General features: G+C 37.6%; 1 protein-coding gene across 7 annotated transcripts in view; it reads right to left on the bottom strand.

The window, feature by feature from the left end:
- The window catches only part of LOC135220659 (la-related protein 1B-like), a 255,882-nt gene that overhangs the window by 64,393 nt on the left and 164,803 nt on the right, over nucleotides 1-26,686 (bottom strand). For 6 of the 7 annotated variants that reach the window (XM_064258011.1, XM_064258013.1, XM_064258014.1 and 3 more), the window contains 5 exons: nucleotides 18,763-19,168; nucleotides 13,816-13,883; nucleotides 8,427-8,626; nucleotides 7,924-8,173; nucleotides 7,586-7,735 (listed from right to left, as the gene is read on the bottom strand). In XM_064258011.1, coding sequence (XP_064114081.1) covers nucleotides 7,586-7,735; nucleotides 7,924-8,173; nucleotides 8,427-8,626; nucleotides 13,816-13,883; nucleotides 18,763-19,168 — 1,074 coding nt within the window. The remainder of the gene's footprint in view (nucleotides 1-7,585; nucleotides 7,736-7,923; nucleotides 8,174-8,426; nucleotides 8,627-13,815; nucleotides 13,884-18,762; nucleotides 19,169-26,686) is intronic. The other variant, XM_064258015.1, reaches the window with a different exon arrangement.

Here is a 26,686-nt window from a genome sequence, read left to right as displayed (position 1 = left end):
GCACATCGCAAGGTTTGTTTCCCTCGTGTAGGCAGAGGTATGAAGGCCATCTTCTGTCTTGGTGACAAGGACATCTAGGAAGGGAAACCAATCATTAGTACTAAATACCACAATATAATTCTGCATGCTGCACTGCTGGAATGTGCTACGAAGGCTGCAACCTTATCTCCGCTGTCCACCTGCACGAAGATGTCGTCGATATTTCCGGAGATGCTCGATCCTCTCAATGACCCCCTCTACTCAACAATGCCCACGTAGAAGTTTACAAACAGCACTCCTAATGGGGAGCCCATAGCAATGCCATCCTTCTGCTTGTACACGTGTCCCCAGTGGATGGAGAGAGGGGCCCTCTTTGTGCAGATATCCCGCAGGGCATGTGGAGAGGATCCAAACAGCCCCACCAGAGTGCTCATTAATTTTCATTTTGGAATGACTGTAGTACACTAGATTTAGGATTGGGTTCAAAACTACAAGACCTAATTTCAGCTCTAGAGGCCATCTTCCTTTTCCTATATCTAGTTTTTCTAAATGAGATTTCAATGATTTCCATTACCTTTTGTCCAAGTCTTTACACTCCTCATGTGCAAGATCTTTCGTACAAACTTGTTGCCTACAATTTGTGCATATAGTATGAGAGTTATAAGTAGCTTTATTTATTTAACCTGGTTTTACAACCCTCCCTACAATACCTAATACTTAATGCTGGAGGAACTGAGTCCAACATGATTAAATGTCAAAAAGGTATTAAAAACTTTCTGAACTAAGCTGGAAGGCTACACAGAAAAGTGAACATTTCACAGAATCCTGGAAGGATAGCCCAAAATAACAATGAAATAAGACAAACAAAGCTGATGCAAACATTTGATGTTGTGTTGAAGGCCGGCAGATATTAAGTAGTCTTTTGCTTTGTTGTTCTTATTGTTCTCCAAAAGTGGGCGGGGTAGTCTCTTACACACAATAATAGATATGCTACAGTGATTTTTAAATCCAAGCTGCCACGTGAGTGGAAAAGTATAGCCATGTAATTCCTTGGTAAGTTACTTATATGAAATTTGTAATTAGTGGTTTCTTCTGCTGTCAACTCCTCTTTGTAAATTTACTCCATTCCTACCTTTGTTCTCCCAAAGCACTTAAGCTATCTAACCATTTCATTTACTGTGAAATTTCTCTAGCCTCCTCATTCCTTCCCATCCTCCCCTTGTATAAGTAAAGGTGCATATCAGATCTGTGTTTCTTTGTAATACGAAAGAAATCTGGCGAAGAATTCATTAGTAATCATAGTAATTAACCAATGTCCCAAAAGCATTGAAACCACACAAAATGGAAGTGGCATCCCTTAAGAAATCTTTTAAGCATACAAATCTTTTAAGCAAGTTTTCAAAGAACTTGAACATATGCTAAAAACTTTCACCAACCTATACAAGGCAACCACTAAACTGCACTGCAGGTAACTCATTATCATAATCAACCACCTCAGCAATCAGGAACATGCCTACTATTCTATTCTAGTCATTTAAAGTTGTTCCTTTACAAAGAATAATCTCAATGTATGATACCTTCATGTTTCGTGAATATCCCATTAAACATCCTACTAAATTCGGACATATTACTAATTAGGTTAATAATATATAAATTTCCATTTCTTATTTGGATACTTACTGTTCAAGTCAGCTTGTATCTCCGCGCTGATTAGGCGAATCAGCATTCAAACAAAAAATCAAATGGCTGCCTGGATGAGTCTAGTTCACCTGTTCCCCACTAGGTGTGTTTCGAATGTTTTAGCTCAACAGAATTCTCCTTGAAAGCCCTTTAAGTTGTGGGGAGGCTTGTTGGGGTCTATGTTAACAGAAGGTAAGTATTCAAATAATTAATTTTTAAGAAAATACATATTATCCGGGATGAATCTTAACTACTGTTACAGTTAGCCTATTCCCACATTGAGAAGAGGATGGTGGGTAGTGCAGCTAAATAATAATAATAAAAAAAATATATACTCAGCCAATCGAGCTAAAGGTTTCTTGCATGAAACCCAAAATATTCTTATCTAATCCAGAATCTTGTCTGGATCTTACTACCACCAGAAGTTGGATTCCATTCAGGGAGCAAGGCTCTCATACGTGTGCAGCGAAGAGCAGCCTTGCGAACAAAAATGCTTGGATTCATTCAGAATGAAAAAGAATAAATATCTTTATGATATTAAGGTACGCTCCTATACAAAACTTGTACCTTCAGCTTCAAAATATTAAAAACTGGGATATAAACAAGCCTTATTTACATTCCACTGTGCCACATTAATCCTATCCTCAAGCGACAAACTGACAAAACAATAAATGAAGTCTTGTCTACTGCTCACATTATCAATGTTTACCTTCAATAAAGGTACAAGGTATGGAGCTAGTTCTCAGGCACTAGCCTAATCAAATACATAACAGAGGACCTTGTGATCTTTGACAAAGACATTATAGGTTTTCTAAAACCACAAAACAAAAGGTTAATTTTGCCTCCTCCAGGCTTAACCATTGACAAAGACTGGGTTTTTCTAAAACTAAAAACAAAAGGTTAACTTTGCCTCTTCCAGGCTTAACCTATGACAAAGACATCTAGGTTTGCTAAAACCACAAAATAAAAGGTTAGCTTTGCCTCTTCTAGGACTAACCTGTGACAAAGATATTTTAGGTTTCTAAATTCACAAAACAAAAGGATAACTACCTCTTCCAAGCTTAACCTATCTGAGTAAGTTTTACATAATTGTCCCAAAGGACAGAGAAGTTTTTTCCTCTTCTTCCCCACTGAGGAGGTTAAATTGGGATTCTTACAGTTCTCTGAAAACTTAGCCTTCTTAACATCATTCTCAGCTCGAAGGCACTTGTAGAAGGGTGCTTGCAATAAATTTACTCTTTTAACTCCCATGGTGCTAAATAAAAGGTTTCATAGTAAATAAATCAACTGAACTCATTCCCAAGGGTCAAAAGAATCAGCAGATAAAGTTTAGACCTGTATGTAAATTCCAGAGAGACTGATATCAAGATTAAGGGGCTTCAATCTCAACATCTTACAGTGCTGATCCTCAGTAAGATATAAAAGCACAATGCAATACCGAGGAAAGTATGGAATGATAACCTTGAAAGTATACAGCAAAAAAGTCTTACTATATCTAAGAAGGCAGAAAAGATATTCATGTCTACAAGGTTCCAGGTGCTGAAATTTCCTCTAGAATTGCACCCTCAGTAATAAACAGATCACAGTTGTTTTCCACTTGATTAAGGATAGATCCTATGACACCTTGAAAATCCCCTTATTGGGAGGAGACATTCTAGCAACTCCAAGTGGTTAAGTACAATTATTTAAATCATTTGCTCTGAGGCTACAAGGGTTCTACAGGAATCACTAAGCAATTCTTGAACTTGAAATTGCTCTATAGTACATTCTTACAGTAGGTACTAGGGAAGACCTATGAGTCTGAATCAAGCCAAATTTAAGGAAATGCATCCACTACTCAAGCCCGAGGGCCATCAAAGGAGTGATCATCATCTGCATGCTAATAAGTCGACATGAGCGCTCCTCAAATCCCACAGCAACTGCTGAACTTATGGATGTAATGGCCATTCTGTAGGTAATTTTGATCTTTCTGAATCCCCAATCGCCAAAACACTGTCATTCCATAGAATGAATTATCAAATCAATATTATGTTGTTCATTTCACTCAAACCAGGAAACTGTCTACAATGATTTGTTTCTGACTGGGGATAACCCTGCTAGGCATCTTTGATGCCACTGCCCCGGCATCTAGTAAATTTTACCAGGTGTAGTGTTGACCACTCTTGTTGTTTGAAAATGTAATGACACAAGGTAAAACTCTTTGCTTTGAGTTGCATGACAAAGGGGAAAAACAAAACCTGGACGTAGGCTTAAGAATAAAATGAAAATCTCTTGGTTACAAAGTCCTTCCTACAGAAGCTGGTGACAATCATGGTCCTGAATTACTTACAAATTTAATGAACGCTAGTTGCAAGTCATAATCTGTAACGCCAAAACAGTACATTAATTGAGCCTGATTATCTGATAAAATCCCCAGTGAGGCCATGTTTCCAAATAAAGAAAAGCCCTTAGCAGTTAGGAAGTTTCCTTCAGGGTTAAAATTCTTCAAGGAGCAAGTGCCTATTCATCTTTGACGGACAGCCCTGCAAATTTTAAGTATCATTCCCACATCACTAGATAAGAATGAGGAAATGCACAGAAACTGAGCTAGGTGAAGCAACAGGTTCTTGGCCTTTGGAATACTGTTGACAGATGTACTAGTAAGATGAATCCGTTTTCTCCATATACACCATGAGTCTGATTGTTCTTTGTAAAATCACTAAGACCATGCTAAAAAAAACAAAAAGTATGGGACAGACTTCATGTTATTCAGTCTAAGTGTCCCAGAATGACCACCCATCTCCAATAGCTTATGGAGCTAGGAAAGTCATAGGTAAAATCCCAGTGAATTACCACCAGGTCCATTCATTCTCTCTATATAAATCTCCTACTCAAGAGAGACTTATGCTGAAGAAGACAAAGGAACAGCTATAGGAGATTAAACCACAGTGGAGGGCAACCAAAAAAGAATAACTCTACATTACTGCCTACACCATGTAAGGCACAGCTCCCAATGCTCTCCAAGCATGCCAGGAGGTTTGCAACTGTCCAACTACCAGAACCTGAGGGCTGAACTTAACAAAAGGTAAAAAATGAGACTGTACCAATATATAATTCCTTATTGCCCTTATCTGAACAACATAAGCAGATAGAAGCAAAAGTGTTATTAGTTCTTCCAAACTGAGTTAGGTTAAGCATGAGAACATTAGACTGCAGCATCGGAAAAGCTTAAAACTCACTCTCTTCCTTGTTCAACTCCCCCTGGCGCCAAAAAGCTTTACAACTGGCTTCACAAACTCCCTAGGCTGGCACTTCTCTAAGCTGATGCAGAGAAGAGACAACATTCTGAGTGAAAGATAAAAACTCAATAAGCTAGGCACAACTCCATTTCAGGATGTCCAAGCACCTGTCAATCTGAGTTCGTCTTTCCACAGGAATGAGTGACTGAGTACAAGAAAAGTTATGAAATGTGCCCTAATTGAAGAATACACCTTAGGTTCTCTCCTCTAAATACTTAACTGGAACTGAAATACTCTCAAGACAAGCATGACATATTCTTTATGTGGCTCTTTCCTCAACTAAATGAGGATATAATAAAGCTAAACATTGCAACAAAGCCGATCAAACCGAAGGAGTTTCCCCAATCCAAACTCTTCTTCTGCAAGAGGGCAACAGGTGGAGACAACTGCCGACAGGAGGCAACACTTAGTGGCAGCAGCCGAGTACTGTATCGCATCCATGACTCGATGAAAGGAAACAGTCATAAGTGACTTAGCTGCGTCTACCAGTCAAATGAGGGAAAGAAAACGAGGCGCAAAAGAAAATGGGAAAGGTTGGGAGGGGGGGGGAGGGTGAAAGTGTTACAATGACTCTTTCACCTTGTCCGAAAGCGAATCAACATACTTGAAAGTATTTCCATACAACACATCACTAGAAAGCTATGAAGCTAGAATAGCTAGCTTGGGAACAACCGAAGATAATATAAACATTGTAGATTTGGAAACATTAATCGAGGCAAAAGTAAGGGATTTACCGACAGCCGGAGAAAAAAACCATACAAAAAAATAGGCTAGCAGATCAGAATGAGTAAAACATAAGAGATGGGTTAAACCATCGACTGAGGTAACACTTGCTACAGACTGTTTATACCTATTTATCCTGTGTGTGCTAACAACCTCAAACTTGGTGCCGAGGATGGCAGAATGTACATACATAGCAAAGATTAACGTTTACCAAAATGGTCCTTAGGCGAACACATTAAATGAGTTTCAGACTGTGAAACAGGAGTAGGTACTGGCGAATACAGAATCCCATTGCCCCAAGAACCAACCTGGTTCCTTGGTAGCTGACTCCCCAAGTCCCACTATCGCAGGGCAGTCCAAAAGTTCAGGCTACTTACAGGTAAAGGCACCAACACCTTACTTTCAACCGGGGTATGCAAAAAAGAGTGCACACTATGGAGGGATTTGGAATTATCCATGTCACGAACTCAGTTCAATTTGTATTAGAACTTAAAATATGGTTAATGTCATGTTCTAACTTTTCTATACACTTTTCCTGAACCAAATTGGGAACAGAAGAGAGCTACATAGGAAGTCTAAACACTAGTACTACCTGAAGGCCTACCCTGAGTAGGGATAGCTGCAGATGAAGGGACAATAGTTAGGGAAGAACTGACAGGTTTATGTCCTTACCTAATCACTTTAGCAATTTATCATCTACCCTTCTTTCCTATATCTGACATATTCAAGCATAACGTAATCAGACCAATCCCCTACATTCCTCACATCTAGTTTCAACATTACACTCTGTACCCCTGCAGCTGGTACAAACCGAATCAACATACACAAAAGTCGCTCCTACGTAGCCTGATGTAACGTTTTGCTTCCAGTGGAACACATCCTAAGAAAATGAAATTACAATACCATATACAAGTGCATAACAGTCAAACTTCACAGATTACCAACAATCGTCTAAGCGCAACGGCAGCAAGGAGAATTCTGACAAGAGCTAAAACCTTTGAAACACACATGGCGGAGAACAGGTGAACTAGACAGTCATCCTGGCAGCCATTTGATTTTTTATTTGAATGCAGACTCGCCTAATCAGTGAAGAGATATAAGCTACTTTAACAGAAGGTAAGATTCGTCCCAAATAAACAGTATACTTACTTCATTATTGTTAATAAATGCTGTCAAAGTTACAGAGGTTGCATGTGGTGGAAGGTGATGCTCATAAAACTCCTCAACCTACTACATCATCCTAAGTGTAACTGCATAACTACTATAAGTTATCCACTCTTGGATGAAGACAACAGTGGTTAAAAGGATATCTTTGAAATTGTACTTACATGTCCATCTTGAATAGATAAATGACTTTGCAAGACGGAGAAAGAGTGAAGTAAAGGAGTATAAAATTAATGGTAAATACTTGATAAAAAAAAGTTATGATTTTTGACAGGAAAATGCAGTAATACCATCTGAACATGCTCACACTGCAAAAGAATGACTACATATAAACAAAAGCACTCACAGACATTACTTAACTACATGGCTAAAGCCACAGTTATCTATTTCATCAACTTTAAAACACTTTCAATCACAGACATTAAATAGTACTTTCAATTAAGTGCACAAAATAAATGCCCTCTAGGAATCTTCATACTCTACCCAATTTCAATTTAGTTCTGAAATTTCTCTAAAAATCAAGACTTACTTTTACCAACATTAGAAATATTCACTTCTTTGCCAACACTGGCAGTAAAAAATTTTCCATTGTTAAATCTTCAACTTCAAAACCCTGAAGGATTCTACATAATAAAGGCAACATTCAAAATACCAGACCATGGAGGAAACACATCAGGAAATTCTATGAAGCTTCAACAACCAACTCCAGAGGATATAGGTAGAAGCAGGAGCTGTGAGTAAGGAGGGGAATGTTAGCATACCTTAAGGTGATGAAGGGGTGGGGGTGGGGGAGGGACCTCTTGGTTAGCAGGTACAGGTGGGACGTTGGGGCGCAAGGTGTCCATCACCTCTTGACTTATCACTGTCACCTGCTGCATAGCTGCTGTGTGCTGTTCTGATGACTGGGGAAACTGGAAAGACATGCATACCATATAAGTATAAAGGATTAACAAATGACTTGCTCTATTCTGAGAATAAACATTTTTTGTTGTTAAACATTTCAAAATAATATTAAAACCAAGAGGAATTTCATGTTTGGTTGATTAACTTACCCGCTTGCTAATCTTCCCATAAGCCATGTTCATAATAATAAACTTACCCACTCACTATCTTCCCATAAGCCCTGTTCATAGTAATAGAGTCCATCATTGATCACTTTCGCTAATTCTTGGGTAATTTTTGTTCTCGTTGTCCAATCACCAGTTCGGTCAAATCCTTCATGCTTAGGGGGCCGTGATGAAACCGATGTTCCTGTTCCGGTGCCAGCTGCTGATGGTGGTGACTGCGTGACAATCAACAGCTTATTTACATCCTGGTCACTTATCTCATAGTCATTCTCATCATCTGACCTGTGAGGAAGTCAATAACATTACACCATAATAAACCATTTGCTTCTATGCCAAAACCATTACAATTTCATGCAACAAAATTTAGAGATATCTTAATGCTAGTAGTAATGAAATTCAGATTCCAAGCTAATTATTTCAATTACTTTAGATTTACAAAATTATGTAGCAACCAACTTTAAAAATCTGACCGACCAAAGTCAACATTTATTTAGTTAATTTTTGTGTACCCCAAGAACAAAATTTAAAGACAAACCATTCACTGAAGTCATGCTGGCGTCCAGCCTTTGGCAAAATGTCTAATTCCTCATCAAACTGGAAGTCCAACTCTTCTCTAGTATCCTTCGCAAATCCTAAAGTTTCCTGGGGGCATGCCTTTTCTACACCACCTTTCTGAAGACGTTGATCTTTATCCTTAGTTTCACTATCTCTTCGCACACGACTTTTCTTTTTAACCTGTTGTAATTCAAAATGAAAAATGTACTTTTCACTTAGTGGCACAAAGTCATAACTTTCAGATTTCAATTTCAAAAAAAACTTTCCAAACTACAATTATAATTCCATTCAAATAACACACTAGACAAAATAAAATTATAAACCTGCTGCATCAGAGCTTAATTAACCCACTGCAATTGACCCAGACATATTCACTTTCTCGGGTTGTGAAAAAGAATAAAATACTCAAGTCTCCGGGTTATGAATGTGGCTGGAAGTGGTGCAGAAGAAATTAAATGAAGGGTAGCTAACTTACTTGGTGATAAAGAGTAATGTGTGGGCAAGCAGGAATTTGAAGGACCAGGATTGTGTCTGGCTAGCTGTAAGGCGTAAACAGAAAAGGGGTAGCAATTGTAGTGTTAAAAAGCCTCAAATGGATGAAAAATATACAAGGGTTGCTACCATCTCCAGGACATCATCTCTGATGGCTGGGAAGCTTAAGGAAATGCAAGTAAAACACATATCCTTACATTAAGACAAGGTTTTAGGTCACAGGTTGTATATTTAAACTGCTTGAAAGTGACCACGAACATTTTGGGGAGGTTCTGAACTTGTTCCTAGGTGGGTCTGGAAGTCATGAAATGGAGATTATGCAAAGTGATTTAAATACAATGGTATGTGACAAAAAGTGAAAAGCTCATTGGTAAGTACAGTTCCTGAAGTAGTTGACAATGCATTCTTTTGGAAATGCTTGGAATGAGGAATGATGACTGGGAATACAAGGTTTCCAAAGAATATTGATGAGACTTGTGAAGAAAAACTGGAGAAGAAAGCAGTTTCATGTGTTAGTACAGAGGAGGTAGTAGAACATTCTTGGATGTAATAATGAGGAGAGGACTGACTGAAGCTTAAATTGAGATACATATGTTTAACTGGCAACAAAAGTATAAGTATATAAATGAAATTGAATGAAATGAAGTCTATGAGTTAAGGGGCACACGGATGCCATAAGGCCCCATTACACAGAAAGTGCTTCACTATACCTTAAGCTTGAAGAGATTCACTTTAAATTTTTACCACTTATTATACAGCTAATACTGAAAAAATACAGGGGAAAAAGTTGCTCTCAAAAATCATTTTTCCCCCCTTGCAGTTATAGATATATACTAGTTATTATACAAGCCATAAAAGTTTCCTTGAATTTGCTTTAGTCATCTTGGAGACAAGGACTTATTTGAAAACAGTAGGTGTACCTATGAGCACCACCAAAGGCACATTCATAGCTCACAGAAAGGCAGTTTGGCCACTGAAATTTATCAAGCTATGAATGGGAGTGTAACTTCACCACACTATGGAGTCCAGGTGAATTTAAGTGGCTTACCATGATCCTTAATGTAGTGTAACGTTAGTGGAACTTTGAGAATGTTTGCAGAGGTCGCTTTTGATAATGTACAGCAAGACAATTAAAGGAAGGGTAAAATGGAAATAGATCAGGATTACTATGATTATACAAAAGAAGCACATGGAAGTGTGAGAAGCTGACCAGGTTTTGTACTTTATTCTGGACAAGGGAAAGGTTCCAAAAGGATGGATTAAAGGAATTGTTGTTTCATTGTGAAATGACAAGCAATATAAGCAAGAATTCTAAGGAAGGCACCTGTAAGATTTCTAAGGGAATAAATTTACTTAGATTATCAAAAAAAATGACAGAAGGTAAGAAATAAATGTATTTAGATTATCAAAAAAGATGACAAAAGGATTGATAAGCACCCTTATGCACTACATATTGACCAATGACAGAACAGAGGTTGTTGAAGTATGGTTGTGAAGTAAAGCTGTGTTTAAAATTATTATGATAGAAGCAAAGCATGTTATAATATGTAAAGGAGAGGATTGGTCTGATGTTACTGCATAGGATAGAAGAGGTAAGAACCAGAATTGGTAGGAGGAGGAAGGTTGCAAGAACATGTGTGCCTAAGACAAGGAAAACATGGATCATCTGTGGAAGCCAGGGAGGGAATGTATGAATGAATTTTTGCATCAACTATCCTTTAGACTAGTCTGTTGGTATGGTGCTTTTACGTTGCATGGAACCAGTGGTTATTCAGCAATGGGACCAACGGCTTTACGTGACTTCCGAACCAAGTTGAGAGTGAACCTCTATCACCAGAAATACACATTGACTCCTCAATGGAATGCCTGAGAATTGAACTTGCGGCCACCGAGGTGGCAAACCAAGACCAAATCGATCACGCCACTGAGGTGCTCCTTTACATTAGTGGAATGCAGTTGTTAAATGCAAAAGGAAGAAAAAACATGGAGGCTGTGTACATTGTAGAGTGGTCTTATGATTAGCATAGGTGAAAGAACGGATTAATGTTTAAGAAATGGTTTGGCCACATGCAAAGGATGGGGATGACAAAAAGGAAAGTATATACAGGCGGCCCGCGGTTAACGGCACAATCGCTCAGTGGCGAATCGGTTTTACGGCTGTCATCAAAAATATTCATTAAAATAATAAGGCATTTTAATGTATTTTTACGGCACAATTTTCAGTTAACAGCGCCGCTAGCGCCATTGTCTAACGAGTTCATACATTTGTAGAAATGCCATTCAGACGATAAAGGTTATGCAAATTATATTTAACAATTTTTATGGAGAGTTATTACATAAGTATTAGGGTCAAATATATGCATCTGACACTGTTCTATGCCAAAAATATCGAGTTACATAAGTGCAAATTTAGCTTTGGATGTATCGATTTATAAATGTTCATGCTTTTATGTTTTAAATGTTTATGAAAATGTATTACGTATAGGGTATTTTTATTTCTGCACAGAAATATGATACGAAGGCAGCTTTTGAAAATGCCCTTCACGTTATCAAATAAGATGTTTTTTCATGATACTTCTTGTGAGTCGCCGCCTGTCGCTCTTCCGAAAATATAGTTAAAAAATGTGCAAATTAGCGATCGATGTGTAGATTTTATAAATGTTCATGCTTTTATGTTTAAAATGTGTATGAAAATGTATTATGTCTGGGGTATTTATATTTCTGTGCAGAAATATGATAAAAAGGCAGCTTTTGAAATTGCCCTTCACGTTATCAAATACGATGTTTTTTCATGTTCGTTCTTGTAAGCCACCAAACGCCGCTCTTCCGAAAATATAGTTAAAAAGAGTGCAAATTTAGCGATCTATGTGTCAATTTTGTAAATGTTTATACTTTTATGTTTAAAATGTGTATGCAAATATATTACGTATAGGGTTTTTTTTATTTTTGTACATAAATATGATACAAATTAAGGCAGCCATTGTAACTCTGCTCCACATTGTCATGTTCGTTCTTGTCCACCACTGTTCTGAAAAATGCATGGTGTTATTTTATTAATTATACATCTTTTCCATAAATCCTTTAAAAAGTTATACATTACTTCACTGTATCCAATAATATTATATGTATTCTCATATTATTGAATCATAAAATACTACGGCAAATCTAAGCCAGTATTCCGCGGAACAGCTAATGTTGTGGTTTGAAATCACCTGATGGTGAATACGAATTTGTTTCGCCATAATTAACACAATTCTGAGCGAATTCTCTTGCTTCTAGTTAGCATAAACGAATATCTAGATACTTGACTTATATGAGTCAAGGGTATTTTTCCCTACACGTGTTTTTAGGTGGAAATATGAATTGAATATGTCTCGTTGTGAATGTGAACTACTTTTTTTTTGTTAACAGATTACGTTGGTGGCATGTTTATTGCGTAAAAAAAAATTACATGATTCCGTTCACAATTCTCCTTTATATCATCGTAATACGAACTTTACGTTATTTATCTTATATCAGCATGAAACCAACAGTAAAATGTGTTCTTTCAAGCACAGTAGTTTTGATTAAAATGATTTTATCTCGATTCTATCTATGGTTGTGTTTGATGGCATATGTTTACTGGAGTTTTATCCTTGTTGCCGATGTACGATAATAGTCATTAGCAGCTTGAACAGTTTTCTCAGCTTCAGTTGTAACTAGGTTTAAATTTAACAGTATATTTCCCGACTGATCTTTGATCTATAGCGAACAAAGTTATTACATTAAGATATCTCAGTTCTATTCTAGATAACATCATTTATAACAACTACGGTAATAGTGTACTGTAGTACGATGATTGAAATACAAGCAAAACGGATGTTATATAATTCGGTTGTACTTAGAAGAAGAAGAAGAAGAAGAAGAAGAAGAAGAAGAAGAAGAAGAAGGAAGAAAAAAAAAAAAAAAAAAAAAAAAAAAAAGTCGTTTCTCGTTTGATTTTATGAGAGACCAAATTACAATGGCCTAACTTTATCCCATCTTCTAGTTACATAAGTTCAATAACAGCAAAAGAGAATGATAAAAGTATGGTTTTAATGTTATACTTATTGCGTGAACGTGTACATGGCTGTACACGTTCACGCAATAAGTATAACGTTAAAACCATACTTTCATCATTCTCTTTTGCTGTTATTGAACTTATGTAACTAGAAGATGGGATAAAATTAGACTACTATTGTGATTTGGTCTCTCATAAAATTGGACTATCGTAAGACGAATTATCGTAACTTGAACACTACAGCTACCTGTACACTGTATAAACCTTATTATATCTTTACATACTCTAGACACCCACAGGATTAAAGCTAGGCTTTTTTCACTTTACAGTATTTTATAATGCTATAATGTACTGTACACTAAATTCTATAGTAGTATACTACATTAATATAATTTTACTTATTGCGCCACTGTGGGATTACGGCGCCTTAGACTGGTCTAGAGTTTCGAAAGGTGTGCAGCGGCTGTAGGCTTTAAAATCGCTTAGCGTCGAAAATCACTTAGCGTCAGCGGCCAGGAACGGCTCCCCTGCTGCTAACCGAGGGCCACCTATTACTGTAGTATAATGTAGAAGTGTTAGGCACCAGTAGAGGAAGACCTAAAGAGCACTGGATAGATGGAATGAAAGAGGTACTGAGAGTCTGAAAAAAAAAAAAAGTTTAATATCCAAAAATTCACCCAAGAAAGGTGCATACAGTAGTGTGAGTAAAGTTGGGGAAGGGGGGTTGCTGAGGTGCTGTTAATTTCTTTATAGGTGAATAAGTACCTGATTTTACATTAGTTTGTTGCACATGGGATATACACGCATGCACACACACTTAGGATATGTAAAGTCTTACCTCTTTCCACTCTTCTTCCTCTACTTTTTCTGCTGTGCTCACCATTCTCCTGGGTCCTCTTGTCAGCTCTGATAAATAAATACATAAATGAAAAATCACAACATACACTTTTATAGAGCACATTTCCATGATGCAATAAGTTGACAACATTAAGTCTATAAAAAAAGAAATCCACAAGATTGCTGAATATAACTTGTTTGCTTGTAAATATTTACATAGTATTTTTACTATACTCAGTAATCTTGTGGGTTTCTTTTTCCATCTTCAGAAGAAAACTGAAAGAAGTTTTTGTTTGGTTCACTAAGTCTATAGCACATATTACACCTAAAACAGTTAAAATGAATTATAAAACATTAAACAATAATATCCTCCTGCTTCCTATGATGACAAAACAAATTAACTAATAAAGCTGTAATCAAAATCAAATTTAATTAGCATTTTAAAAACATATTCTTCTGAGGAATTACCGCAACAAACTACAACTTAGACCAACTCCATATCCTGAACAACTAAAATTTAAATACTGTGTCAAGTTATTACACAGGTTTCCTACACAACTAGGTCTGGTTACCTATTGCACAATTAAATAATTCTTACTTATTATATGCATACTTTAATGTGCCAATTTCTGCTGACATTTAACCATCTTACTTTTTAACAGAATTCTGACAAGCTTCAACTTTTCTATATCAAAATATATATAACTATTTGGGCATCAAGAATCAAATTACTAAAAAGGCTGACTGAATTAAAACAGTGTGGATTCGTTTCATGCTCAGGGATATTTCCCCAAGTGTTATTTTTGCAATTCAGTTTTCCTCTTATAGTTTTTGCAATTCTTAGTTCTCCTGTATATGTTATAGCTCCCCTGTACATGATACGATTTTTGCAATTCCATGCTTGGAAACAATATTGTCAGTTATGTCACACACACACACACACACACACACCTATGACTTCTGTAGGGGTTTTCAGTGGTTCTAGCAGTCTTATCAGGGAGAAGGATTGGGTTGTCTGCTATTCCATGAAAGTTCTCCCTTCCTCACCGATTAACTTTCATTTCACTTATATAGTGCAACCTCGACTTACGGCAGGGATCCGTTCCAGTATCACACTGTATATTGATTTTCACCATAAGCTGGTTTTTCGCTGTCAACAGAGCTTTAACAGTGCTCTCGGCACCATAGCGCGAGTTGTGTCACCATAACGTGATGTTGCATCAAGTTACACGTCATAAGCACCGTCAACTTGAAGCTCAACTGCAGTGTCGTTAACATCACTGAAAAACCACTGTGAGACCAATTTGCTTCAAGTTGGTGGCGTTGTGAGGAAGCGCTGTATTGCTTTAAAAGCAGCTATATAAAGGAATTCTTATTCCAATATATTTATCTCTATTCATTTAATATTCCTTTGTATTTCTTTTTTAGCCTGTCTTACTACAAGTAGTACTAGCCTGTCTTGCTACAAGTCATCTTTCAGATATGTGTATAACTGGGATAATATTCACATTCTAGACTATAAGATCTCTCCATAATGGGGAAAGAAGATTATCAAAGTAACTGTTGGGTGGATGAATTCCAAGGGTTATCTTCCTTGTCCTAACAACCACAGTCGTTAGTGACCTGCTATTATAGATGAAAACTTTGGTCTGTAAAGTGACTGATTCAAAAGGGAGGCCCCTTGTTCTCTTTGAATCTCAAGGATGCCTTTTTTTCATGTCCCATTCCAAAAGCCATCACAAGGCTCCTGAAAGTTATGTGAAAATTATGTATTTGAGTTTTCCAGCCATTTTGACTCAACTGCACCCCCCCCCCAAAAAATGTTTACCAGGGCTATGGCTCCAACAGCACCTTGGACTCATCATTTAGGACTCTACCTGCAAGTTACCCAGATGACTGGTTAACCTTTGTATCTTTCAAGGAGCTGCTGGACAGTCTCCTGGTTACAAATCTAATGTTCTGTTGATCTCTTGGGCTTTAGTGGAATTTGGGGAAATAAAAACTACTACAGCCAATTATTTTGGTATGTGGATCAATACAAGGGGAGCTGGACTGGCTTCTGGAAGACATGATCCACCACTTCTACTGTATAAGGAATGCCTTCCTGCAACATCAACCCAAACCCAAGTCTCCATTCATAAGGAGCTATCGTTTATATGCAAACTCAAGGAACACATTTTGAATCCCTTTATAGGGAGGGCTGTAGTAGTTCAGAGGTTTGGCCAGGACTTCATTATGTGGTGATGCCTTTTTCAAGGCCCACTCTTGGATTAACAATTTTACTGGCAACATAATATTATTTTAGTGAGCTATGGATTTGTGGCGGAGGGCCACAGGTCTAGCTGATATATCATCGGCAGCCACTGCTTAGTTCCTCATGGTCCTAGCTTGGGTGGAAGAGGAGGCTTGACCAGTGATTATATGCAAATATGTATTGATATATGTTGCCTCAAAGCTTGTACTAAAGTGATGTTCATGTGTAACTTCTAAACATTTACCAGATAAGTCATGGAGATCTTCATTTGGGCAAAGACCCATAATATCGTATTGTTTGCAGACTTGTTCCAGGGGTCTGAAACACTGTTGCTGATGGCCTTAGATAGAAGCTATCAGATTCTTCCTTCATTGTGGTCTCCAAAACTTGATGTGAACAAGGTGCTGTGGCAGGTCTGAGGAATGCTTCTGTTCAAAAAGTTTACCATTCCACTGACCTCCAAGTTTCCTCAATGCTTCTCTCCACATCTAGATCCAGTGGCTTCAGCAGTGGATACAACAAAGCTGGTTTAAGGCACCCCTCATGTTTATGCATTCCCTGCCATCAGCCTTCAACAGTTGGTTACTGGTACAATTTTGACATTGCCAGCTTCCTTAAGACACTGATCACTCCATCCTGGACCCCACACAACTGGTGTACAGGCTGTGAAAATCTTGTAACCAACTAACCCAAGGTACATCTAACCTCTTAAGTGTATCCTCAAGAATCATGGGGAAAAATGCTTAGATCAGGAACCACATCAGATGGGAATTTATTACGTAGAAAATGCACAAGGCAACACAAAATAAGAGAATAAATTTCCTGTCTAATCAAATAATAGTAAATACTTCTCTATCCAAATAAAGGGAAACACTAATATAAACTTTCCAAATAGTACATTCAACAAACCTCTTGTTACTTCTGATGGTCATGAAGTTTTCATTCTTCATCTTAAGGGCTTTCTTAATCTTTCTTTACCTTTGTCATGTTAGCATTCTCTTCATTCAGTAGACTTTCAAATTAATACTGCCAAATTCTGTTTCCTCATACTTTCAAACTGATTTTCTTCATTTCCCTTGTAATTGTACAAAAAATTTTATTTGATTTTTTCAACTTTGTTATTCAAAATATTTTCCTTTCATTTTTACTGTTCATATTCTCACTCCATTCTTACTAAATCTTCATTTCGATTCTAACCATACAATCTTTGCCTTCCTCCTCTTACAGAACTCAATATGCTTTTTTTTTTCCTATTTACCTTTATTCAATCATCTTGTATGTCTTTGCATATATCTCTTCCCAGAAGTCAGAATGTGCAGTTCTTTTTTTTTTTCCTTTGGTATACCTTCCATTTCTTTGTTCAATATTTACTCAAACCTTAACTTTATACAGTCGACTCTCTGTATTCACAGGGGTCAGAGACCACAAAACCCCACAATTACCGAAAATCCGCAATATACTGGAACCCTCCTTGTACAGAAAAACTTATATGTAACTGCCTATTTCAAGCCAATCAGCATTGAGGAAAGGTGGTACCCTATTGTGTAACTGGCTCCTTCAAGCTAGTACATACTTTGAACTAAATTGCTTAAAACTGCTTATTCTCGAAGTTCAGTTCAAACCAGAACATACCTTGACCCAGAGAGAGAGAGAGAGAGAGAGAGAGAGAGAGAGAGAGAGAGAGAGAGAGAGAGAGAGAGAGAGAGAAATACATATGCACATTAAAATAGATGAGAGAGAGGGAGAATACATATGCACATTAAAAACATATATCTAATACACTCTTGACAGTATACTAAACACACGTAAATACGGTAGTACTACTACACACAGGTAAATTCTCTCTCTCTCTCTCTCTCTCTCTCTCTCTCTCTCTCTCTCTCTCTCTCTCTCTCTCTCTCTCTCTCTCTCTCTGATAAGAGATATGCAAATGTAACATGTATCTTTTTTTATGGTTAACAGTTTATTTGCCTAGTTTCAAATATTGATATTCATGCAAAAAGAGCATCAAGCTACAGGCTTTATTGCCATGGGCTACTTCCCACTCCTTCAACCATTAGTATGTTGTCATGGAAAGAGAGAGAGGGAGGGGGTGAAACATAATTTTTTTTATACAGTACACATTAGAATGATGATAAATCAATTTTAAAGGATTTTACTTTTAAAATTTGATTGATATTTGACTGTTTACATTAATATTCATTTTTGTAAATGAGTAAATTCATTCTTTTATCATAAATGTATTTATTCACGAAAATAAAATTAAAATACTATAGCAAATATTGCTCTATGAAAAAATCTGTGATGTAGTGAATTTTCCACAATATACTATTTGGGGATATGTTTCACAGAAAAAAATAGCAGGGGTCCACTGTACTCCTTGATTTCAATCCTTTTTCCTATTAATTTCATAACACTCTCTATACTTCTTTCACGTTATCTTCTTAGCAGACAGCACTCTGTTAGGCTTACCATGCAAAATGCAAGGTATAATAATCAAATTTCTTATCTTTAATATAATCAAAACTTTTACTGATAAAATAAATTTCAAATTTATTCTTGAAAGCTAATTCACCAAACATGTCATCAACAGTATTTTTCATCCAAATCTAAACTATAATTTAATAAATATCTTGCATCAAATATAACCTTACTGATAACAAATTAGAAGAGTGCAGCAAACAAATAACTTACCTGATGTCATTTTATTTGTAGTTATATTAGCTGATTCTTCCTGACTAACAGTGATATTACAGTCTATCCTAACTTGCGATTCAGAAGGAACAAACTCTGGTTGAGCAGGGTTCAGCTCTGCTTGGTGAGGAGTGAACTCTGGAACCTCTGGATTCATGGCAGTAACAGAATGAGAACCAGATGGAGAAACACACACTGGCATTTCTGGGGTATATGTAGGTTCAGACCCATTTTCAGTGATGGGGATAGTTACAGCTGGCACTGTAGAAGCATCAGTGGTGGTAAGAGGTGAAGGAGAAGGTGAAGGAATGGTTGGGGTTACTGTAGGTGGCATTATCAAAGCCTGAAGTGCCCGAGCAGCTGCGTCCTCGAGAGGCCACTTTTTTGGTTCATGCTTCGTTCTCAACTGCAAAGGGAAATGAGAAGTTACCAAAATTTCACAGAATACTTAACTCTCATATTTTAATGATTAATCAAAGCATTCATTAGGACGAGATTTGAAGTTTTTACCCGCCTTATTAAAAATCTAAGTACACAGTTCATGTGGTGTTGCATTCAAGAATTTGGTACTTGGTCTCATTGATTAGAACAAAGCTTATACCTTCATTTGTTTGTTTAGCTATTTGTTCTAACATTTCTTAGCCATTCAAAATTCTAACCTAACAGATATCCAAAATAAATCCTGATCAGTTTGCTTTTGGCAAAATGATATTTTTATGATAAAAGGTTTTATATAAATACTTACTTACCCAGTAATTACATAGCTATTAGTTTCACTCATGCGGCAGCTAAAATTCTGAAATTTGTGGGTCACACTAGAATGTTTTGGGGTTAGTTGATTAACTCACCCCAGCTTTCAAGGGGGAAGAGAGGTACAACATAGCAAAGGCCTTCAATTTGTTTATGCCCTTATCTTCATGTGAGGGAAGGAAGGAGGGCTTTATTATGTAATTACTGGGTAAGTATATATATAAAACCTTTAATCATAAAAACATTTTTACATATGTGCTTGCCCAGTGATTACATGGCTGATTCCCACATTGAAGGGAGGTGAGAACCATGGACATAGCTACTCCCAAAACATTATTAATTATTATAATATAATGACTTTGAGAAATAAGAGACTTTGGTAACATCCAAAAAATGTTTGTTGTACTGCACAGATAACTACTGCCTCTGGTTGATGCTCATGCTATCATGTAGAGGTGAGGCTGTATGGCCTTGATGCACCTACTACTTTAGTGGGTGACTTTGTAGCTAGGGTTTACTTCTTCTAGCTAAACAAAGCATACAAGATGCCCCTGTCCAGGGCACAGTACCAAACAAAATAATCAGAATAAACATAGTTAACAATACATACCAACAAATGAAACAAAAACTGTTACCCGACTATTAAAAGGACTGGAGGGTACTCTACATACACAGTACCTTTAGACTCCTCTGGAACTCGACACCCTATTCAAGGCGAAGAGATGATAGGAAGGAAGGAAGGAAACTTCTTAAGTTTCCTTTCCCAATACCACATCACCCACATAAAAGGGACCCAAGGTACTACATTCTTCATAAATTGTTTCCATGTCTATTGAATAATGTGTTGCGAACACAAACTTACACCTCCAAAGAGTTGACTGTACGATGGAAGTTAGAGAAAGATTCTTTATTAATGCTAATGAAGTGGATACTGCTCTTATTTCTTGAGCTTGAGCTTGCACAAAGGTAGTGCCTTGTCTCCTATCAGAGGGTGTGCCTTTGAAATAAATGTCTCTGAGAAAATGTTAAAAGCATTTTTACAACAAAGGCGCAGGATTTTTCACTGAACAATGTTCCTCGAATTCCCTTAGTCCTTTTATAATAATGTTTAAGCACTCTTACTGGACACAGGGATCTTTCTACTTCATCCAGGCCTAGTATCTCAGTCAAACTCTTGATTGCAAAAGACTGAAGCCAAAGCTTAGATGGAGTTTTATTCTTAAGTGGGAAACTTAACAAGAATGAACATGCAGGGAGTCCCTAGTCCCCAGTTATCAGTGTTCTTGGTTAATTGCTTATCAGTGTTCTTGGTTAATGGCAATCAGGTTTAATGGCACTTGTCTAGCGCTATAAAATCGGCGATTTATGGCATCATAACATGCAGAGTTCTGGTTATCAGTGCCATAATGTGCAAACAATACCAAGAGTTACAGCACCATAACATTACTAAAGGAGGCGCCATTAACTGGATATTGGTGCCATAAGTGCCACAGATCACAAAGTTTCAGTTAACGGGTTTTTGCTTATCAGTACCCTGCCCAGAATGGAAACACCACACCTCCCCCACATTCAACAGAGGACTACCAGTAATGTGTTTTCTTGGGTAGATCCCACTCTTCTGTCTAACACGAATCTCACTAACTCTTTTTGTTGTAGCTAAAGCTACCAGAAAAAGTTTTTCTCGCTTAGTCTTTCAAAGAAATAAGACTGCAATGGTTTGAAACGAAGATTCTACAACCATTTTAGGACTACATCCAAAATCCCATGCTATGGAAGAACTCCCCCTTTTGCTTAGAAGTACCAAATGATTTAACCCTTAACGCCGAAGGGCTATAATAAAAATCGTCTCCCGTATGCCGGCAGGGTCTGGGAGTGAGCGCCGAGCAGAAAAAATGTTTTTTTTACAAAAATTACAGTATGCTTAGTTTTCAAGATTAAGAGTTAATTTTTGGCTCCTTTTTTTGTCATTGCATGACGTTTTAGTATGCAACCATCAAAAATAAAATAAAAATATAATTATCAAATATAAATATTGGGATATATGATAGCGAGAAAACAAAATTTCATATATAATTGTATTCAAATCGCGCTCTGAGCAAAACGGTTAAAGCTAAAGAGTTAATTTTTTTCCCGTTGTATTAAACACTAAATTGCGATCATTTTGGTATATAACACATTGTAAAACGATCAAGGCAACACAGAGAAAATATTATCACAAAATGATGCATGAATTTGTAATGTGCGGACGTAAAAAACAAAAAGCGGTTTTCAAAACTTTACCATAAATCGAAATATTGTGCTAGAGACTTCCCATTTTCAAGTTAAAGTTGACCGAAGGACGAATTTTTTCTATTTATCGTTACTTATATGAAAATATTTCAAAACTGATAAAAGCTACAACCATAGGTTGTTTTTTGTTGTATTCTACATGAAATTGCGCACATTTTCATATACAGTTACCATCCGAGTTATGACCTAGATCCGTTCCGACCAACAGGTCGTATGTCAGAATGGTCGTTAGTCGAAAATACCAGCCAAAATGGCCGACACGTGGATTATAAGTACTCGGTTAAAGTGGAAGATTATACTGTACTCGAGGACATATGATATGAATGTGTTGCATTTTTAAGTAACTTTTTCTGTTTAATAATATTATTGTGTATATACAAGCTGTTTATTTATAATTTTTATGCCTTTTGTTTCACTTTTATCATACTTTTTCTGTTGAATAATATTACTGTTGTACTATACGTACAAGCTGTTTATGTATTTATCATTTTTATGCCTTTTAGTTTCACTTTTATCATTTTATCATAGAGATATTTTTAATATTATACTGTAGGTGCAATGTATTTAGCTTTTTTTTTCAGTTGCTTAGTTGATATACTACGTACATACATCTTAATATAATATGGTTTTAGAAATAAAATATTTATTACTGCAGTTGAATTTATTATACAAAAATACAAATGAAGATCAAAATACGAAAATAGAAAAGTTACAGTTCAAAATAGAACATACAGTACTGTAGTACAAAATAGAAAATACATATGCATGTAAAAAATAAGCAAAACAACACTCAAAATTAATGTTCACTGGTGCTTGGTTCGACGTCATCAACACTTTCTTCATACGCACGGTCGAAAGAAAGATCAGCTGTTAAGTCAGGCGAGGCAGGGGATGGGGATGGGGAAGGGGTGGTTACTGCGCTGGCCGATGTAGGGGAGGGGGTGGCTTCGATGCTGGATGAGGCGGGCTTTTGTGTTCGTTTGACAAACATGCTAAGTGTCGTTTGGATCTTCTGCTTTTTCTATTCATCGTAGATTTCTTGTATGGCCTCATTACTTCTTGCATAGATCTCTCTATCCGGGCAAACCGTTCAACATTCGGATCCATTCCTTCCAATTTATGCAGCATTGTATTAAGCATTTGTATGGCTTCCGATAATCCCTTTACAGTAAACTTTCGTTCGGGCTCCTCCTCTTCTACAACTTCCTTTTCTTCCTCTCTTCTTTCTTCTTCAGCTTTCCTTTCTTCTTCTATTGCTAACAGTTCTTCATTTGTTAATTCCTCAGGTTCTTCACTTATCAGTTCTTCAATTTCTTCTCTTCACATCCTAACTCAAGTTGCTTTGCCAAGCTAACACTTTTTCCTCGGACGTTGCTTAATTCCTCTTCGTTATCGAAGCCAACAAAATCTCTGAGGAAGCGTTTGCAGCAGTGTTTCCAAATACCACTTTGGAAACACTGCATCTTTTTCCAAAACAAGGCAGTTTCGTCCACATTAAAAATCTGTTCAGGCAAATATCCTTCTTTCACAATTAGTTTATCAAATTCTTCAACGAATGCCTTAGCAGCAGGCGCATCACTGCTAGCAGCCTCGCCTTTCGTCAGAACATGGTGCACTTGGTACCGATCTCGGAATCGACGAAACCACCCATCACTCGCTATAAACTCCAACGAAGCATATTCTTCACCTCCTTTCTCTTTAACATTTTAAATAAACTTGTTGCCTTGCTTTGCACTGCTCGCAACATCACTTGCACATTTCTTTGTCTATTATCTTCCAGCCACGTAAATAACAACTTTTCCATGTCTGCTATCGGTCCTTCACGCTGTTTGGTGATAATAGTTGACTTGATTGGGGCTGCTCCTTTCACTGCGTCCTTAATCCTTTCCTTGTCCTTTAGAATGGTGGAGACCGTGGAGTGGGAGAGATGGAGACTTCTGCTTATACAATTAACTTTCATCCCACCTTCATATTTCTTGATTACGTCCATCTTCATGCTCCAACGTCAGTGCCTTCCTAGCTTTCTTGGCAGAATTGCATTCTGATGAGTCAGACTTTCTCTTAGGGGCCATGGCAAAGGTGTAATGAAAAAAATGTTCCTGCTACAATGTTACAGTACTGCTACAATGTCTAGACAGTGAGTGAGGTGGTTGGGATGAGTCTGTCTGGGATGCTGTGCTGCCGGCGCCGTCGTAACTGTCATACTGCGCCGCACACACTACACTACCGCGCTGCCAAACAGTAAACGCCGCCAAATATAAGAAAATAGACCCCTGTCGGACACTGTCGTAAGTACGGGTGGACGTAACTCGCGCAGGTCGTAACTCGGATGGTAACTTATATAAAACTTATGTAATGGCTAATTTAAAATGGTGCAAACATTAAGACAATCGGATGAAAAAATTTATGATTTTTTCGGAAGAGTTACCGCGCGGGAGTAAGGGAAAAAGTTTATTTCATAAATTCACCATAAATCGAAATATTGTGTTAAGAGACTTTCCAATTTGTTGAAAAATAAAGGTAAATGATTGAATATTACTAGAATGTAAGAGATTTAGCTTACAATTGTTTTTTGACCATTTCGGTCAAGTCAAAGTTGACCAAAGGTTGAAATTTTGGCACTTATCGTTATTTATATGAAAATATTTCAAAACTGATAAAAGCTACAACCATGAGTGGTTTTAGGTTGTATTCTACATGAAATTGCACACATTTTCATATATAATACTCCATGTAATGGCTAATTTAAAAGGGTGCAAAAATTATGTCAAAGTGACGAAATAATTTCTGAGATGTGTCGCTGATACTTTTTAGTGTGATAAGAAATTTGTGCTTCCACACCTGCGTAATGATTGTAAACAAAACTATGCCTTGATCCGTGAGCTCCCAACATCCCCCAAGGAGCGTGATTCAAAAGTTTTCGCCTAGTAGGCCTATAACTATTTTTCCGCGAATTTTTAATAAAACTTTTTTATATCGACGTACCATACGTCCAATCGGCACCCAACAGACAATTTATATAGACGTTTAATACATCCAATCGGCATTAAAGGGTTAATTAAATCCCATAAATCCTGATTCAAAGCTAAATCTGTCCCTCTGTGCCAGAATACAAAATTTAACATGGATTTGTACCCTTAATAGTTGATGTGAAGAGATTTCTATCCTTCCTAACAGATAGCAGGAAGTCAGCTATTTATGCTATAGATATTTGAGTACAGGAGACACCATTACTCCTGCACCAAGCTCTTAAAATCATCCAGTTTGCCTGATAGACTCTCAGAGGATAACCCTCTACATATGGCAATAGAGTCTGCAGCTGTCTTTGAAAATCCCTTTTTTCTGAGCAGTCTCCTGCCAGTTTGTAACCTGTCAGGGCCAGAGAAGACAGGTTTTGATGGAACCGCCTGAATTGTGGTTGTCTGAGAAGCAATCTTGGTAAGTCCGACAGCAGATTGAGTAGGTCCGAACTACTCTTTGGAGGGCTAAAATGGTGCTATTAATATCATTGAGATGTTTGTGTGTCTGAAATTTGTTCAGCACCTGCCTGATTATACTGAATGGTGGAAACACATACAGAAATTTCTGTCCAGTCCTGTAGCATGGCATCTGCTGCCCATGCTAGAGGATCTGGAATCGGAGAACATTATAACGGAAGAAAGAGGTCCCATACTGGCTTGCCCCATAACTTCCAGAGGTTGAGACACACAAGAGGGTCCAGGGTCCACTCTATTGGGAGAACTTGCCTCTGGCAACTTAATTTGTCTGTCAGTACATTGTGCTTCCCTTGAATGAAGCGAGTCACTACCTTTATATCGCACTGTTATAACCAAAGGATAAGTTGTCAAGTAAGGGGAGAAGGAATGAGTTAGTTCCCCTTGATTCTTTAGGTAAGACAGAGCAGTCATTTAGTCTGAGTGGACTGCAGCTGTGTTTTCAGAAACATACCAAATTTGTAACTAAATTTGTATTTTTCATAACTAACAAACCTTCGGTCTTAACATTAGGATTTACTAGCGCCAAGCTGGAAACCGGTAGAATTAAAATTACACTTGTGAGATCCAGGGACTAATGGCATCTATACCAGGTCAAGGGGCATGTATACCCAGAATGCCCCTGGCTACCTGTGACCCATCAGTTATTTTCCTACCGCCTTTAAGATAAGACGTGTTACTGTCTATCTCATTTAAAGCCGGTTTTTCAGTTTGCCCGTTCTTTATCCATTTCATTTTTTATTTTTCATTCCTTTTCTTTCTCCAAGTGTGATCAGTGTGTGGTAAGAGTGTATACGTGGTATGATGGAGAATTTTGCCTCAACATCGGGATCGTCTACCGCTTCGAAGAGGAGACAAAGGAAATGCCCAGGAGTCAGTGGCTTCCCTTGTTCTAGGTTCCTAACTTCGGTGTCGACGGATCCTCATCCAACGTGTAGTAGGTGCAGGGAAAACGTATGTACGGTTACTAATCCGTGTTCTGTTTGTCGCGGTTGGTCGGTGGAACAGTGGAAGAAGTTCTATGGGAAAAGCCAATACAAAAGAAAGGGGGTGACGCCATCTTTGGATGACCAAACCTTACCGGCTTCTTTTGTATCGGTAATAAACCAGGCTGCTCCATATGTTTCTCCACCTGCTTTTGAATTGTCTCATACCCCTTCGGTTTCTCCTAGCGGTTCTGTATCAGAAACGTCAGGAGGGGCCTTGGGTAATTTTATGAATAATTTGCACTCTCCTTTGTTCCCAGCAAGTAGAGGGGGAGATCCGCCATCTTTGTTCCAGGCTCCTGCTACTCAAGCGCATAGGTTAGATGGTACGTGGTCAGCGCTAGGCCTACCAGGCGTACCAACCTTGGATGGTCTGCTTGCGCATTATATGACGTCACGGTTCCA

The sequence above is a fragment of the Macrobrachium nipponense genome, chromosome 2 (genome assembly GCF_015104395.2).
Source record: "Macrobrachium nipponense isolate FS-2020 chromosome 2, ASM1510439v2, whole genome shotgun sequence".
Classification (NCBI taxonomy): Eukaryota; Metazoa; Arthropoda; class Malacostraca; order Decapoda; family Palaemonidae; genus Macrobrachium; species Macrobrachium nipponense.
Note: the sequence above shows the minus strand (reverse complement) of the source record. Positions and strands in the feature narration are given on the sequence as shown.